General features: G+C 37.2%; 1 protein-coding gene across 47 annotated transcripts in view; it reads right to left on the minus strand.

Annotated features, from left to right (window-relative positions):
• Positions 1-15,470, minus strand: part of cdk5rap2 (CDK5 regulatory subunit associated protein 2) — an 87,707-nt gene that overhangs the window by 32,795 nt on the left and 39,442 nt on the right. For all 47 annotated transcript variants that reach the window (XR_012396473.1, NM_001430821.1, XM_073934315.1 and 44 more), the window contains 10 exons: positions 13,607-13,753; positions 12,923-13,035; positions 12,701-12,840; positions 9,235-9,366; positions 9,045-9,154; positions 7,223-7,360; positions 5,740-5,805; positions 3,807-3,988; positions 3,297-3,723; positions 867-2,424 (listed from right to left, as the gene is read on the minus strand). Coding sequence is in view for 46 of the 47 variants with exons in the window: in NM_001430821.1 (NP_001417750.1) it covers positions 867-2,424; positions 3,297-3,723; positions 3,807-3,988; positions 5,740-5,805; positions 7,223-7,360; positions 9,045-9,154; positions 9,235-9,366; positions 12,701-12,840; positions 12,923-13,035; positions 13,607-13,753 (3,013 nt within the window). In the remaining variant the exon portion in view is untranslated. The remainder of the gene's footprint in view (positions 1-866; positions 2,425-3,296; positions 3,724-3,806; positions 3,989-5,739; positions 5,806-7,222; positions 7,361-9,044; positions 9,155-9,234; positions 9,367-12,700; positions 12,841-12,922; positions 13,036-13,606; positions 13,754-15,470) is intronic.

A 15,470-nucleotide genomic window follows, 5' to 3' on the forward strand; every position in this document is an offset into this window, starting at 1 on the left:
TAACTGAAACAGGAGGAGCATTTTTGTTTTGTTTTTCTCTGTTATTATATATCCTTTCAATTAGTTTATTTAGTAAATTCAGCAATCCTATGGTTGTCTAGAAATTTGAAAAAAAAAAGTGTATTAATGTAACAGGCTGTATTTCAATGTAAAACAGAAAACAAAATAAAAACATTTTTAAAAGCCCCCACGTAAATGCTGAGGGGATATAATGTTCAAACAAAGGTATATGGATACCTTATACAAAGAAGATGTTTATTAAAACTGTGGTTCCCAAAGTGGGGCGTGGGACCCCCCGGGGGGACGCGGGTCAGTGATAAAGGAGGGGGGGGGGTCATTTAGTGATTTCCAATAATCTAATTAATTTTATTAAAGTAGTAGAATTAGCCTACAGAAGAAAAAAATTGAATAGTTACATAAAAATTGCAAATAAAAAGCAATCAGACTTAAAAAATAAATGTGCGACCCCTGAGGTGATTATGTTATATTAAAGACGGATGCAGTAGATTCTGTCTTAGTAGATTTAGTAAAAATTAGTAGATTTTTATAGCACCCGGTTAAACTTTAACACCTTTTTTGGCACTCACGTATATTAAAAATAAATACAGGCCACAACTAAACATGGAGGATGGTCTCTGATTGGCGTTCTCCAAAATTAAACTATGAATAGACTTGGGCCTATTGGTATGTGTGCATCGTTGTGTGCTAGGTTTATATATTTATAACCACCTTAGAGAATATTGGGGGTTGTGAGTCACTGGAATTGTTGTTTTGGGGGTCATGTTTGGAAACCACTGCATTAAAACATCTAGATCGAGTTGCTTTTAAATGAATGTGACTCTTAAATGAATGTGTGTTGTCCTCACCTTTGTTCTGATCAGAGTGTTTATCCTTGTTTGAGGCATTGTGCACAGCAATGACCGACTGTGCGAGCGCCAGTTTCTCCTCTAATTTCTGACAGGCTCTCTGCCTCTCCTTCAGGGCTTTCTGCAAACTTTCAATCTGGGCGTTTCTCTCCAGATTTTCAGTTCCAGGTGCATCTCCACCACCTGCATTTTGACCACACCTGCTAAGATCTTTCTCAAGTTTGGCCATTTTTTGAGCATGCTCAGTATGAATCTGAAGAAGCATCAAGAGGTTCTTATGAAGATTCTGGTGCGTGTTAGAGTCCAGAATGTTACTTTGCTGCTGTGATTTAGAGCTCTCCGAGTTTTGAATTGGTGTGCTTGTCTTGTGGTGGTGTTTCTCGATGCAATCTGGATCCTCCAACATCTCTCTGTCCAACAAGGCACACCGCAGCATCTCTAGCCACTGCTGCAACTCTGTACTGGACAAGTTCTCCATATGAGACTGGTTTGATTTTGAGCAAACATCTGCAAGGGACTGTACTGCACCTTCAGCAGCTGTAATGCACTTAGACAGGCAGTCAGTTAACTGTTGCCTTGACTGGACCTTTCCTTCCTGCGGTCCTGGAGTCAAGTTCCCTTCCAGATCTGTGGGTGCACCGTTTTTAGTTGAACTCAACTTTTTAAAGGCTGCTTCTGAAATCCAGAGTTTCTCCTGTAGTTCTGAGTTCAGCTTGCACTGCTGCAACACTGACTCCTGTAGTGCGTCCACTTGTTGCCGCAGGTCAGAATTCAAACCAAGCTTTGTCTCAATGTCTAGTCTTTGAAGGTCTTTTGTCCCATCTATATTCTGCTGGGAAGTTTTGACCTGTATAATCAAGCCCTCAAGCCTCTCACAGAGTACCTTTGGATCTGCCTGCCCTTGGTCCATTTGTCTGGTTGTTGTGTCCACATTTTGGAGTGATGCAATGGCAGACTCTGCGGTGTTTAAGCACTCCAAGAGCTGAGTATTGACTCTGTCTTTCTCCTCGATGGCCTTTTGCAGTTCTGCACAGCGTTGTTGCAATGTTACATCTCCTGTTTGACCAATTCCACACTCTGAGTCCAAGCTACAAGCGGTAAGGTATGCAATAGTGGATTCTGCTGCTTGCAGGGCTTCCAGGTACTCTCGGTTGAGCTTGTCCTTCTTCTGTAGTTCTACCTGCAGTTCATCCAATTCCTGAACTTGTTGCTTCAGGTGAGAGATTAGCTCCTCCTTCTCTTGGCATTCTTGATTCAACAACTCTAACTGTGCCATGAGCTCGGATTCAAGATAATCATCCGTGTAATTGTCTTGTTTTGTTCCACTGGTTGGACTAAGCCGAGCATCTTTAACCTGGTCTAATTCGAGGTGTCCCTTCTGAGATGATCTTGAGGACATCTTACTGTCAGTGCTATAATCAGACTCTTCTGCCCCAGTCTGGTGGTCTTTTCTCTTGGGTTGAATGTGGTCTGAATTTACTTCACTCAGATCTTCAGAACTCTGTCCGGTACTCCTACTGGACCTCACAGGTACTGGTAGCCGAGATTTCACATATGCCTAATACAAACAACATTATTTTACTGATCAGATCTTTTGAAACAAATGGAAAAAAAATCAGTGAAGCATTGGAAGCATCTCCACATTGTAAGTAGGAAAAATTGGTGATGTGGCATACTCGATAATGCTTTAGATTGGCAATTAAAGTTTGCATGTTCAATGCACATTTTGAGCTCTTGAACATCGCTAACTTAGTTAATTTTATTTGTATTGTTCAGAGAACTCTTAGGGCGTACTCACACTATGTACAGTTTCGATGAACCGTGCCAAAGCATGCTTGTCCCCCTCCCGTCTCCCCCGACGGCCCGCACTCACATTACATTCGGGCCTGGGTACGATTACGTCATCGATGCTGGGCTGTGCTCTCGCTCAACACAGTGGAGATTTCTCTAGTTATATCGTTTAAGTCGTTTGACACGCAGTCGAATATTTCGCCCACTTTTGACGCTCATAAACAGTCATAAAGTCTTCGTGCTGCAAGAATTAGGAGGTTTGCTGAAGGTGTGCAGCTGTCATGCAGTGAGGGGTTTGCGTCTTTAATAAACTGCGACAGTTTGCGTTCACTTAACAGTGAATGATTATAAATTCATATGAAATGGTCCCTTAAAAGTCACGTCTCGCTTTCAGTTTCGGGATTAGGCACGTTTTGCACTCACACACAAGCGTACTGCGCCTAGAGCTTGATTCAGCGCACTCACAATTCTCAAACTATCCAGGAAACGGGCCCGGTTGGGATAGCATAGTGTGAGTAGGCTCTTAGTGTAGGCCTTTGTAAAGTTCACATTTGGTCTGAAACCAACAACCTTTTATTTTTCAAACCATAATGCCACACCACACCCAGAACAAGTGGAAGTTTAATGAGTGATACTCACAGCGTGTCTGGCCATGTTCTGCTTCTGACTCTTGCTGGGTTTGGTACTTCGAACATGTCTTCTTCTCTCATCCTTATCCTCCATCTCTGTCCCTTCCCTTTGTTTTTTCTCTAGGGTACTGGCATGTCTCTGTGATTCTTCATGTTGTGTCTGCAGTTGTTCCACGTTGCCGGCCATGCTGACCATTACCTTGGTGTCAAGTTGAGTTACGCCATCTGAGTTACGTTCCAGCTGCTCTTTTAGGAATCGTATAATCTTCCGGTGACTTCTGGCTTCAGAGCGAAGCACCTTCACTGTGTGGTGCAAGTCTCCATGGCTATCGCTTTCTCCAGAACTTTCTGCACTTTCTTTAGACTCTGTGGCGTTTTCCTCCTTCAGAAGTCCACGGAGTTCAGACGCTTCTGAGCGCAGTTTGGCCACTTGTTCTCTACAGATTTCAGCAACTTATATGGTCATTTATAAAATTTAAAACTATAAAAATCACAATACAATTAACTAATAATCTTATACCTGAGTTGAGAGACTGATTCCGCCCCACAATCTGAGAGCAGGGATTTGAGTTCTGCCTTTTCAGATTCATCACCTGGGAATTTGGATGTGGGCTGTACTGCACTTAGCTGTTTCTGCATCTGTGATGGCTGATTCATTTTAACCCTATCCTTTGAAGAACGATCTCCATCCTCACATCTCTCCTTAGGGATCAACAACAGATGGGTCAACAGTAAATATATATATATATATAAAAAAAGAGCTTTCTATAAATAAAGCAGAAACTAGCGCTAGGCATGATGTTGTTGTTGTTGTTGTTAATTTGTTGTCAAATACTATTTTATTATTTTTAGGGCAACAGAATATCCAGCAGCAAACATCCTATAGACCAATTATAGACAAACCATGCAGCCTTAAGCCTAATTTACACTTCTGCATCGAGTGATCGCAGCACCCCACAGTACATAACTTTCATGTGCAAATTTTTTCCTGCGTTCTTTACGTGTTGCTTAGTAAAAACACACCTGAAACATTAGCAGGCAGTGGGGTCTCTATGTTCCCCTGTGTTGAGTTTCTTTGCAGGTGTTTTGAGTGTACACCGGAAATGAGGTGTATGAAAGTAGCTCAAACTCACCCATTCAAGAAAGAGTCAAGAATCTGAGAGCGCGCAACATCTTTAAATTTTAAGTAAATCACAAAACAAAATGAACCATTTGAGGTTCCTCCACTGAATTCAACACATCTTAACACTTATACCAAAGAGTTTTTCTTTTTTAGCCCACATTCATCACTGCTACCAAGCTGACCAATCATAGTTCTTGCGCTATGCAAGTCACATTTTTTTTAGAGGTGCGCATCAGGGTATGACAAAGTGTATGGGACTGTGCAAAAGCACTGCTGGATCTACTACCCGCACTCGACACAAAAGTATAAATTGGCCTTTAGTGGATGTTTTTTTTTGGCCATCACTGAGTCTATTTACCAATACAAGTGTGTAAATATACACGGCCACTTTATTAGGTACAGCTGTCCAACCGCACGTTAACACAAATTTCTAATCAGCCAATCGCATGGCAGCAACTCAATGCATTTAGGCATGTAGACATGGTCAAGACGATCAGCTGCAGTTCAAACACTGCATCAGAATTGGGAAGAAAAGGTGACTTAAGTGACTTTGAACGTGGCATGCTTGTTGGTCAAAGACGGGCTGGTCTGAGCTGATTAAAAGGCAACAGTAACTCAAATAACCACTCGCTACAAACGAGGTCTGCAGAAGAGCATCTCTGAATGCACAACACGTCTACACCAGCAGAAGACCACACCGAGTGCCGCTCCTGACAGCTAAGAACAGGAAACTGAGGCTACGATTCACACAGGATCACCAAAATTGGACAATAGAAGATTGGAAAAATGTTGCCTGGTTTGTTGAGTCTCAATTTCTGCTGCGACATTCGGATGGTAGAATGAGAATTTGGTATCAACAACATGAAAGCGCGAATCCATCCTGCCTTGTATCAATGGTTCAGGCTGCTAGTGGTGGTGTAATGGTGTGGGGAATATTTTCTTGGCACACTTTGGACCCTAGTAAAGTGTACCTAATAAAGTAGCCGGTGAGTGTATATTTAATCAGTTTTTATATTAATTTCAGTATTATTATTGAATAATCTGCATATGATTTATGTACAATACAGTTTGTAAAGTAAGAATATCTTTTAATAAAGTAATAAAGTTTTTTATTAGATATATTAAATGAGAGATTTGCTTTGTTTACCAAGAAAATGGGTCTCATTGGATTTGCATTGTAAATCGTGAAAGTTTTTAGTTATTATACGCTCAAAATCATTCCACAGAAATCCGCAGATTTATAATCAATTCAGCGCTGTAATAGCAAAAAATGCAGGAAGACTGTGTGACCTACAAAACTGACCGATCTATTAACATAAACTTGTCTTACCTTTACGTTTGAAGCCAGTAGCGACGCGCCTTCTTCAGAAGTAGGTTTCTGCTGTCTCTGTGGCTGCTACAGTAATGGGATGTTTGGTGACACATGACTTAACACAAAATGCCATAATGGAACAGAATACACAGAAAGTACACTATAACGGTAGGATGGGGCGGCTGCAGGTGATCATGGGTAAGAAAATAAGTCAGAAAGACAGAGAGAGGAGATAACAGGGGTTAGCGAGGATGGAAGAGAGAGATAAAGAGAAATAGAGGGAGAAAAAGAAAAACACAGACACATGCGCAAACACTCATTCAGCAGACAAACGTGTTACAGAAACAACTGTAACCTACAGCTAAAGTTAGTATAATATAAACTCAACTACAGGGACAGAGTCAATCATAAAAGAAACATGAATGCACAGAGTTGGAAGGTTTGAGGTTAAAGGTCAAGAGGTTAAAAGGAAGGAAGACATTGGTAGGGTTGCTGATTTTTGTGAGAATCTTGGGTCTATGCAGGTTCCAGTAGGTCTTCTACAGTATTTGTGATGACTGGGATGCAGTTCAACAGATGATTCATCAGAAAAATCTACCTTCTGCCAATTTTCCAAATGATCAACTAGAAGTCAAGTCAAGTCAAGTGATTTGCTGCTCTTACAACTGGGATTGATGACAAGACTTCTGTCAGATACTGTATTTAGATCGAGTATTGGTATTGTTGCACTTGTAAAAATGTAAAAGCTGAAGTGCTTATTTTATTTAAAAATGATCCTGAATTTTAGTTTCTATATTTAGTTTCATTTTTCTAAATTATTCATATATATATATATATATATATATATATATATATATATATATATATATATATATATATATATATAATTTTTTTTTTTTACTGCAATATTTTTTTTTCAATTTATGGTGTTTGATTTGTGGCTGAACTTGTTTCAATAAAGTACACTAAATAATATTACTGCTGAGTGTCTCATAAAAAAATGTCAGATAATAAAAATACTCCAGTTCACTGTATGTATTTGTTCATATGTTATAAAAGGATAAGTCTGAAGCACACTGTAATTTTTTTGCCAGTTAATATAGGCCTAATAATATACACAACTCTTTCTAAAGATACACACTCAGGTATCCGTTCAGTACTCTGCATCGGCAGATGCACTGAGCCCAGGTATTTGGAATCGGTATTGGGAAAATTAAAAGTGTATTAGAACATTCCTAGAAATTTCACATTTTTTATCATCCAAATAACAGGTAGCAGCGAAGTGTTTGACCAATAAAAAAGAAAGCTGATTGGCCAGAACACACTAGGCTTTTTGGAAAAGCAGGTTATAAACAGACAGAAACTAAATCTGAGCATTTTAGAAAGAGTGTGAAAAGAGCTGCAGCAACAGTGTTTAGTAAAGACAAGTAATGTGTTTTTTGGAAAATTTATTATCCTAATGGAATCTAAAACATGCTCCTGAACTTGTAAACTGTAATACCTTGGTAGGAGTTGAGAGGTCGATAAGATCTGGTTCTTTCTGAGAGTGAGAGCCTATTGGAGCATTTCCCACAGTGTCTTTCTCCAACAGAACCAGCTTCTTCTGTAATTCAGCATTTACTGCCTCAAGCTCTAAAACCTGAAAATTAGGTTAAAATGCAGTTTAAATTAATAGTAAAAATTTTCTAAAAAATTAACATTTATTTACCGTTTACTAATCTTCGAGTGGTTAAAAACCTTTGAGTTTTTTTCTTCACTAAAGAAAATATTTTGAAGAAACCCATAATCCATAGTAGGGCTGGGCGATTTGGCAAAAAAAAATAAAAAATCTAGGTTTTGTATAAAGTTTGACCGATTAACGATTTCGATTTTTTTTTTATTGTCTTACTAGTCTTCTGAAAACATTACAACTACATGACTGAAGTAACACTCTCTTTAAAAGTAGCTTGAAAAACCATCTGGTTAAGGAACATTGTATTTTTTATGGCCATGCCATACATAAATCGGTCAAGGTGTAAATAAATGTAAAACAAATTCACAAGTTAAATAGCGTTGCTAAAGATTTGAATAAGAAATATTTGTGTAAATATTGCAGTTGCAGGAATTCAGAGGTATTTTTGCAAGTTTTGCTGAGTCTAGAAAAGATTGGCTGTCAGCTGGGCTTCGACTTTGTCTTCTTCTGATTGCATGACAGGTTGTATTGCTGCTGCCTTTTTCTTAAAAAGATACAGTGGAAGAAAAGGACTGAACATGGAAACTGTAAAGCCTAATTTAACCCAATGAGTGAAGTTGTGGATGTATAGCAGGAGCAAATACAAGCACCAGATGTGTGTCTAATATAAAATAAAATATTAAATCTATTTGTCTTTTTTCCCCCTTTTAAATACCGATCATTTGATGCGCTTTGCTCCACTCTCTGTATTATGCTGCCTGTTCTGTCTGGTTTTCAACTAGGTCCGCTAAATGACGTCATAGGGGCGGGGACTTTCATTTTCACTGCTACAGGCCCTCACCTCTACTCGTGTTCTTTTACATGGCAGGGTTTTAAGTACTTCATACATGTTGAGATCGAGTTTATCGACTTGATAAGGGAATATGTCTTGACAATCCACACAGACGTGACTCAGACTAATGCAACAAGTAAAATCCTACATGACTTCACGCTTTAACAGGCAGTCAAGCAGGTCGCACACTAGAAGCGCAGCGACACGGCGCACACATGAGAGTTTAACCTATCACACACCAAACGCGCACATTTGCATGATGTTTAACATGAAACTAATCAGATGGCGCTCTGTGGCGCGGATGAAATATGAATTGCGTCGTGAATCGTGGCTGGGCGGCGCTGGTGTGTGTATAGAAACCTGTTTAGAATTCTAAAATCCATGGGTGAGTGGTGCTGCGCGGCACGTCGCCGAGAGACGCTTCTGGTGTGCTTCCTGCTTCATACAGAGAGTGAACCAAAGCGCATTGGTGCCATTATAATGTATTAAATATATACATTTTTAAAAATTGCGATTTCTCGATTTAATATAAAATTAAAGCGTCGTCAAAATGTAAATTCGAATTAATCGAAAAAAATAACAAAAAAAAAAAAAAAAAAAATCGCCCAGCCCTAATTCATAGTAGTAACAAATACTATGGAAGTTATAGTTTACAGGTTAGGAGCTTTCTTCAATATATCTTCTTTTGTGTTCAAGAGAAGAGAGAAACTCAAACAGGTTTGCAAGGGTGAGTAAATAATGTATTTTCAGGTTGGGTTAAACTTTCCCTTTAAATAAATACATTTTGCTTGATAAAGCTCTTAGTGATTAGGTACTCACCTTTAACCTGAGCTGATCTACAGTCATGTGCAGAAGCTCCTCCTCTGGCCCCTCCCCTACACAGATACTCATATAGGATGTCTGATCGCCAATCATGCTCAGTGTGTCCACTAAAATCATCAGATTAAATAGCTCTTATAAACAGCACTCTGAAATATCTCATTTATCTACAGTATTTAGATTTAAGTACCAGAATCATTGGCCTGTCCAACACCACCTCCCCGATTCTGGATTTGTCCCAGTCGGGCTTGCAGAGAGACGTTCCAGCGCTGAGCCTCCTCCAGTGCATCACGCAGGGTCTGTAACTCTGAAGGGTTTGAACCTGCACACAACCGTATAGGCAGCGGGTTAGTAAAACTGCAAACACATACTTTTACACTCTGTATATAAACAATTTTCACTGCTGTATCTTAACATTTTAATATTTAAAGTCTGCAAGAACTGGAAGTTGTTAAGACTTTTATTTCAGTATGTTGATGTACGACCCCTGATAAATCAGGGTTAGTCCCTGGGTTAAATGGGAAACGAATGCATTAATGAATAAATGAATGAATGTTGATGTACTTCCAACTGAAACTGAATATTCATTAGGGGCAGGGCTTTATTTTTGCAGATCATTCCCTTGTAGCAAACTTATAGTCAGAGAGGCGTGGTTAAAACAAAATCGTGTCAGAAGCCACCAAATGACATCATCAGAAAGGAGGGCCACTCCAAAAGCGGAAGCAAATGGTCAGACTTTGATTAAAGATTACCAGAACAAAACATTTTTTTTTAATGGATTACAATCAGAATGAATAAGAATAACAATGTGTTAATAAACATTGCAAATTTAGATTTCACACGGTCTTTATAAGGAAAAACTAAACAAGAACTTAGAAGATAAAAGGAAGGATAATGAGGATCTGGCAATAATCTTATATGTGCCTGTCATAGTTTTGGCATTCTTAGATAGATTGTGCAGAGCTGTATAAAACAAAAATGCATAGAATAAGGCATGTGCTTTACAAATTAATATTTAATTAATGCACAATAATACTATGTGTATTAAAACTAAAAGAGTAATAGCATGATATAGCTGGGAGTGAGGTTAATCAGGTGCTTTTTTCTGTTTTGTAAGATGACAAAAGTACAAAAAAATTAACTGAAAGAAATTCAAGATCTGGCAGGGGGAGTAAAAGGGGAATAAAATTACTAAATAAAGATTGGTAACACTTTATTTTTATGGTCCATTTGAGTATTAGTGGACTGTCTGCTTAATATCTATTGATATTGCTCCTTCAACACACATCTAATGGACTATAAGAAACTTTCCAAGTAAATGTCAACTTACACTAACCCCAACCCTAACAGTCTACTTATAATCTAATATAATTCAATGAGAATTAGTTAGCATGTAGATGCAATGCAACTAAACCCAACAAATGGACCATCAAAATAAAGTGTGACCTAAAGATGTAGCATGTTTTTTTACAAACAAAAACATGAAACACTAAAAAAAAAAAAAAAAAAAAAATCATATTCAGATTTAATAAAAACATATTTATTAAAAAAAATTACTAATTACATTTTACTTTATTTAGAAAACAAAAAATAAATATTAGATGGAAAACGAACTAGAAATGTTGGCTTTGCAACTACCTGAAATATTTAAATCTTAATCTTATACAGATTAAAACGTCAGTGTGTCCATGTGTGTGTGTGTCCAGGGTCAGACCTTTTGAAGGCCATTATGAATGAAATGTTAGACTTATACAGAGCTAAACATTAAGGATTTTTTCTAATGGCCCAGCCAGTTCTGTAAATAGCTTTTGTATTAATGGAAGATCATGTAAATGATCTTGGATGTGTTTTAGTTTTCTTTTCCTGATTAGGGAGTTTATTTGCAGAACTGTCAGTAAAAATATCAGTAATACTGTCTAACAGCTGTTGCGAACAGTATCTCTCTAAAATAAAAAATTAAAAACTTATATATATTTATATATATATATATGTGTGTGTGTGTGTGTGTGTGTGTGTGTGTGTGTGTGTGTGTGTGTGTGTGTGTGTGTGTGCGTGTGTTTTGAGAAGGATTTATGGTGATTGAGAAGGATTATTGTCAGCTCGATTGGGTAGCTTTACATGAACATAGGAAAATTCAGAGCGGTTTAAAATTATTTAAGACAACAGCCCAATATTTTAGTAAATGTAAGATTAAGGCCTAAAATTTTGTTTTTGAAATTTAAGACATTTTAAAACCATGCACATACCCTGGTGTGTATACATACTTATAATATATATATATATATATATATATATATATATATATATATATATATATATATATATATACACACACACATACATACATACATATATATATATACACATACACACACACACACACACACACACATACATTCACGCACGCACGCACGCGCACGCACACAGAGCTCAGCATAAATCTCAGATCTTTCTTTTAAAATAACATTTTCTACAGTAATATTTTGGTCTACATACATTAGACATTAGATTAATCAGTACCAAAACCAAAACTGCAACTGATCTAATAAAAAACGTAATATCACAGTACATTAGTGCACCCAAATTAACGTTGGAGGAAAATATTAAATAACATTTATATGAACCAGAAAAATAAAAAAACAAATAAAAATATAAAAATTTGTTGAAATTTTGTAAATTGCAATAACTATTTGAATTTAAATGTACTATTTTTATATTCCTAAAGATATTTGGAGACCAAAGTCTTACTTTTCCGGCTATAACAGTGTAATAAAACTGTTGATTATATGCACCAAAATATATTGGCTATATTCAACATTCTAGGACAAGAAAATATTAATTTTCAAAATGGGGTGTATTAATTTATGCTGAGCACTGTATATGAACACTGCAGGAAGACACAGTTGTGTATTTGTGTATGCAGTTGTGTATTTATCAAATCTTATGACGGGTAAAGAGGACACTGCCATGGCAAGTCTCCCACAAAGCAGATGGACACACGAGGATTATGGGTAAATGGAGACAAGGCAAGGACAGAATTATGTGTATTTTCAGCATTCAGTGTGATTGGATACTGTCACGGTATGACCAGTGATCTCCAATATAAACAAAGAACTTAGTATACAGTATGAGAGTATACGAGAGTGATGTGAAGGTTGAGAAGGATGATAGATAGAAATAGTTCTTAGTTGTAAGTTTACACAGACAGACAGACATGAAGATGTAGGTGTGCACAGGGAGGATGGGCTAAATTCATTAGTGTTGATGAGCCACACAGACATTGAAAACACTTTATTAGAAAGATATTAATCTATGAATAGATGATCATATCAAAGATGAATGAATGAACAGACAGATAAAAGGAGATGGACGAGAATGTCAGAACATGCAAAGCAAAAGAAGACAGAACAAACAAGCATACAAGAAGAAAGAGAAATGCATATTATTTAAAAACAGGAGAGATGAACATTGAGAATGATGTCAAATCTACATGTGCTTGTATTCTGTCAGACACAGCTAAAAAGAAAAAGAACCAAGCGAAAAGCCTAATGACCACGACAAAAAAAACTTGCAGGCAGGACAAACGCAACGATTTCGACTCCCTGTTCAAAGCGTGAGATCTGATTGGCTGTCTGCGCTCTCTGTCAGTACCACACCTTCTCTCTGTTTGGTTCTGTGGATCTCTGTCTGCAGCTGATCTCTGAGCTCGGAGTTCATCTGGACGCCGCTCTCTAGCTGCTGTCTGAGGAGAGCCACGGCTGTGAGCTCTAACTGCAGCACCTGCAGCCTCTCCACGCTGAAACAAGACGATCAAATGCGTCTTTATATTGCACGTACATTCAATAGAAGTGATTCAACCGTTCAGGTGTTGCACTCACCTGTCGCGCTCTTTCACAGCTCTGATAAGGTCGGAGTATAGATGTTGCTCAGCCCTCAGGGCTCGGTTTAACTCCGCCTGCTCACTCCGCAGATCAGATAGAGATGCTACATCCTACAAAATGAGAAGGAAATGAGCGTTGGAGATTTTAATGTGTATTAGCGTAAAGGAGATCCCTTTTGTCAAGATGTAAGATAAGTCTCTGGTGTCCCTAGAACGTGCAAGGAAAAGTTTCAGCTCAAAATACCACACAAATAATGTTTTATAACTGCCCCTTTTAGGCTTTGATCCTAATTTGGTGACTGTCGCTTTAAATTCAAATGAGATTGTGCTCTTTTTAAAAGAGGGTGGAGCTATAAATGCTTGCGTGTCAGCATAGTGGCAGATTCAAAAATCAAGACTAACGTCTTATGCTAATGAGGGAGAGATAGTCACTAATGGGCGGGGCTTTCTGCCACTGATGACACGTACAAAGGGAGAATGTCAATCAAAGAGTTTCTGCAGACTGTTTAAATGAAGTGCGATTATAAAACACAGAAATAATTAGTTTTTACAATAAGAGGCTGGCTATATTCACACACTATTGCCACACAACTGTGTTTAAACCCTTTTTAAAAGTGATTTTTGCATAATAGGTCCCCTTTAAGGAGTGCATGCATGAAAAGCTTTTAGTATGTGCATGTACCAGTTGCTGGCGATCTCCTCCGATGATGGTTGTTTCTCTCTGAGGTAGAGAGGAGGGGCTGTATTCACTCTCTCCGAGCTGTGAGGCTTGATCGCGGGTTAGAGGAACTCGACTGTCGCCTCTTTGAGACAAACGGTGGTGAAGTTCCTGCAGAAAATCACTTACTAAATCAGTCATCTTCATTTCAGAGCTTTTCTAATCATCATATTTCTCATTATCATGTTTATTTAATGCTATATTTACATTTACATTTAGTCATTTAGCAGACGCTTTTATCCGAAGCGACTTAAAAATGAGGACAAGGAAGCAACTTACACAACTATAAGAGCAACAATGAATAAGTGCTATATATCATCAACAACAGCTATTTTCATGGCAAAAACATTAACCCTGACTGTCCCTCTACCAAACGGTTGACCATGTTTTTACTGCTTTAAACAATGACTGTTAAAGTCTTTTAAAGAATGACTGCTTCAAATAATCGTTTACACACACAGCATTGTGTGTGTTTTTTTAATTAATTAATTCATTAAAAAAAAAAAACAATTCAAACAAACATAATCCTGTTGCACAACTTCGTTTGATTTTTGTTTTATAGTAAAAAAATAAGAAAGCATGTTAAATGATAATCTGAAATATTTTATGGCATACTTCAAAAAATAAACATTCATATTTTAAGATTTTTCATAGTATATGTATTAATTCTGGTACTTTTACCATAAACCAACATATGGACCACTTGGTGTAAGGTACTATTTTAGAAATTATGGGATGTGTTGGAAAAAAAATGCATTGAGTGTGTTAACTAGTCACATTAGGAGTTAAGACATGCAATCCAAACATGTTTTTCTTAGTTGGGGTAGTTGAAGAGTTAATTAATATACACATTTAAAAACAACAAACAAATTAACACGTAAATTTGATAAGATTCATTCATTTTTCCCCTTCAGCTCAGTCCCTTATTAGCAGAATGAACCGCCAACTTATCCAGCATGTGTTTTACTCAGCGGATGCCCTTCCAGCTGCAACCCAGAAATGGGAAGCACCCATACATTCACAAAAATGCACTCGTACACTACGGCCAATTTAGTTTACCCAATTCCCCTATAGCTCATGTGTTTGGACTTGTGGAATATACTGGAGCACCCAGAGGAAAATCCACGCCAACATAGGGAGAACATGCAAACTCCTCACAAAAATGCCAGCTGACCCAGTCGGGACTCGAACCAGCGACCTTTTTGCTGCGAGGCAACAATGCTAAGCCAGCGGATCTCACAGCATGAGAAAGGTTATTTCACTGTAATGATATCTTTCAGGATATAGTTTTTTTTATAAAGTTAAAGTTTTATATAGGGCTTTATCAAATAAATAAGCTTGACTATTAAAGAACAGGACTTTATCATTTTTTGTGTTTAATTTTAACCTTATATATAGTAAAAAAAAAAAAAAAACTATTAATTTAGAGGAAAAACAAACTCCTTATTTATTTAGTCACATCAGCAACTTACAGGTATTTTATGGCAAGATAAATACACATAAAAACATTAAATGATAAGACCAACTTCATATTTAATAAGAGATGATACACAAACAAATATATAAAACTAGAAATAAATAAATAAAATTGACAACTGTGTATTATAAGTTTAATATGATTCGCTTTAATACTTGATAACCTAAAATTTGTTCTTGTGATACCTTTTAAAAACATCCATCAAATAATTCCACCCTATGTCACATGTTTATCATTATAAACATTTATGAAATAAAAGACTTGTCTGGCACCTTAATAGCATCATAAGTGTTATGCAATAGAACATGATTTATAAATATGAATAATAATATAATACAAATATTCACGTAC

Source organism: Danio rerio, chromosome 21, assembly GCF_049306965.1.
Source record: "Danio rerio strain Tuebingen ecotype United States chromosome 21, GRCz12tu, whole genome shotgun sequence".
NCBI lineage: Eukaryota > Metazoa > Chordata > Actinopteri > Cypriniformes > Danionidae > Danio > Danio rerio.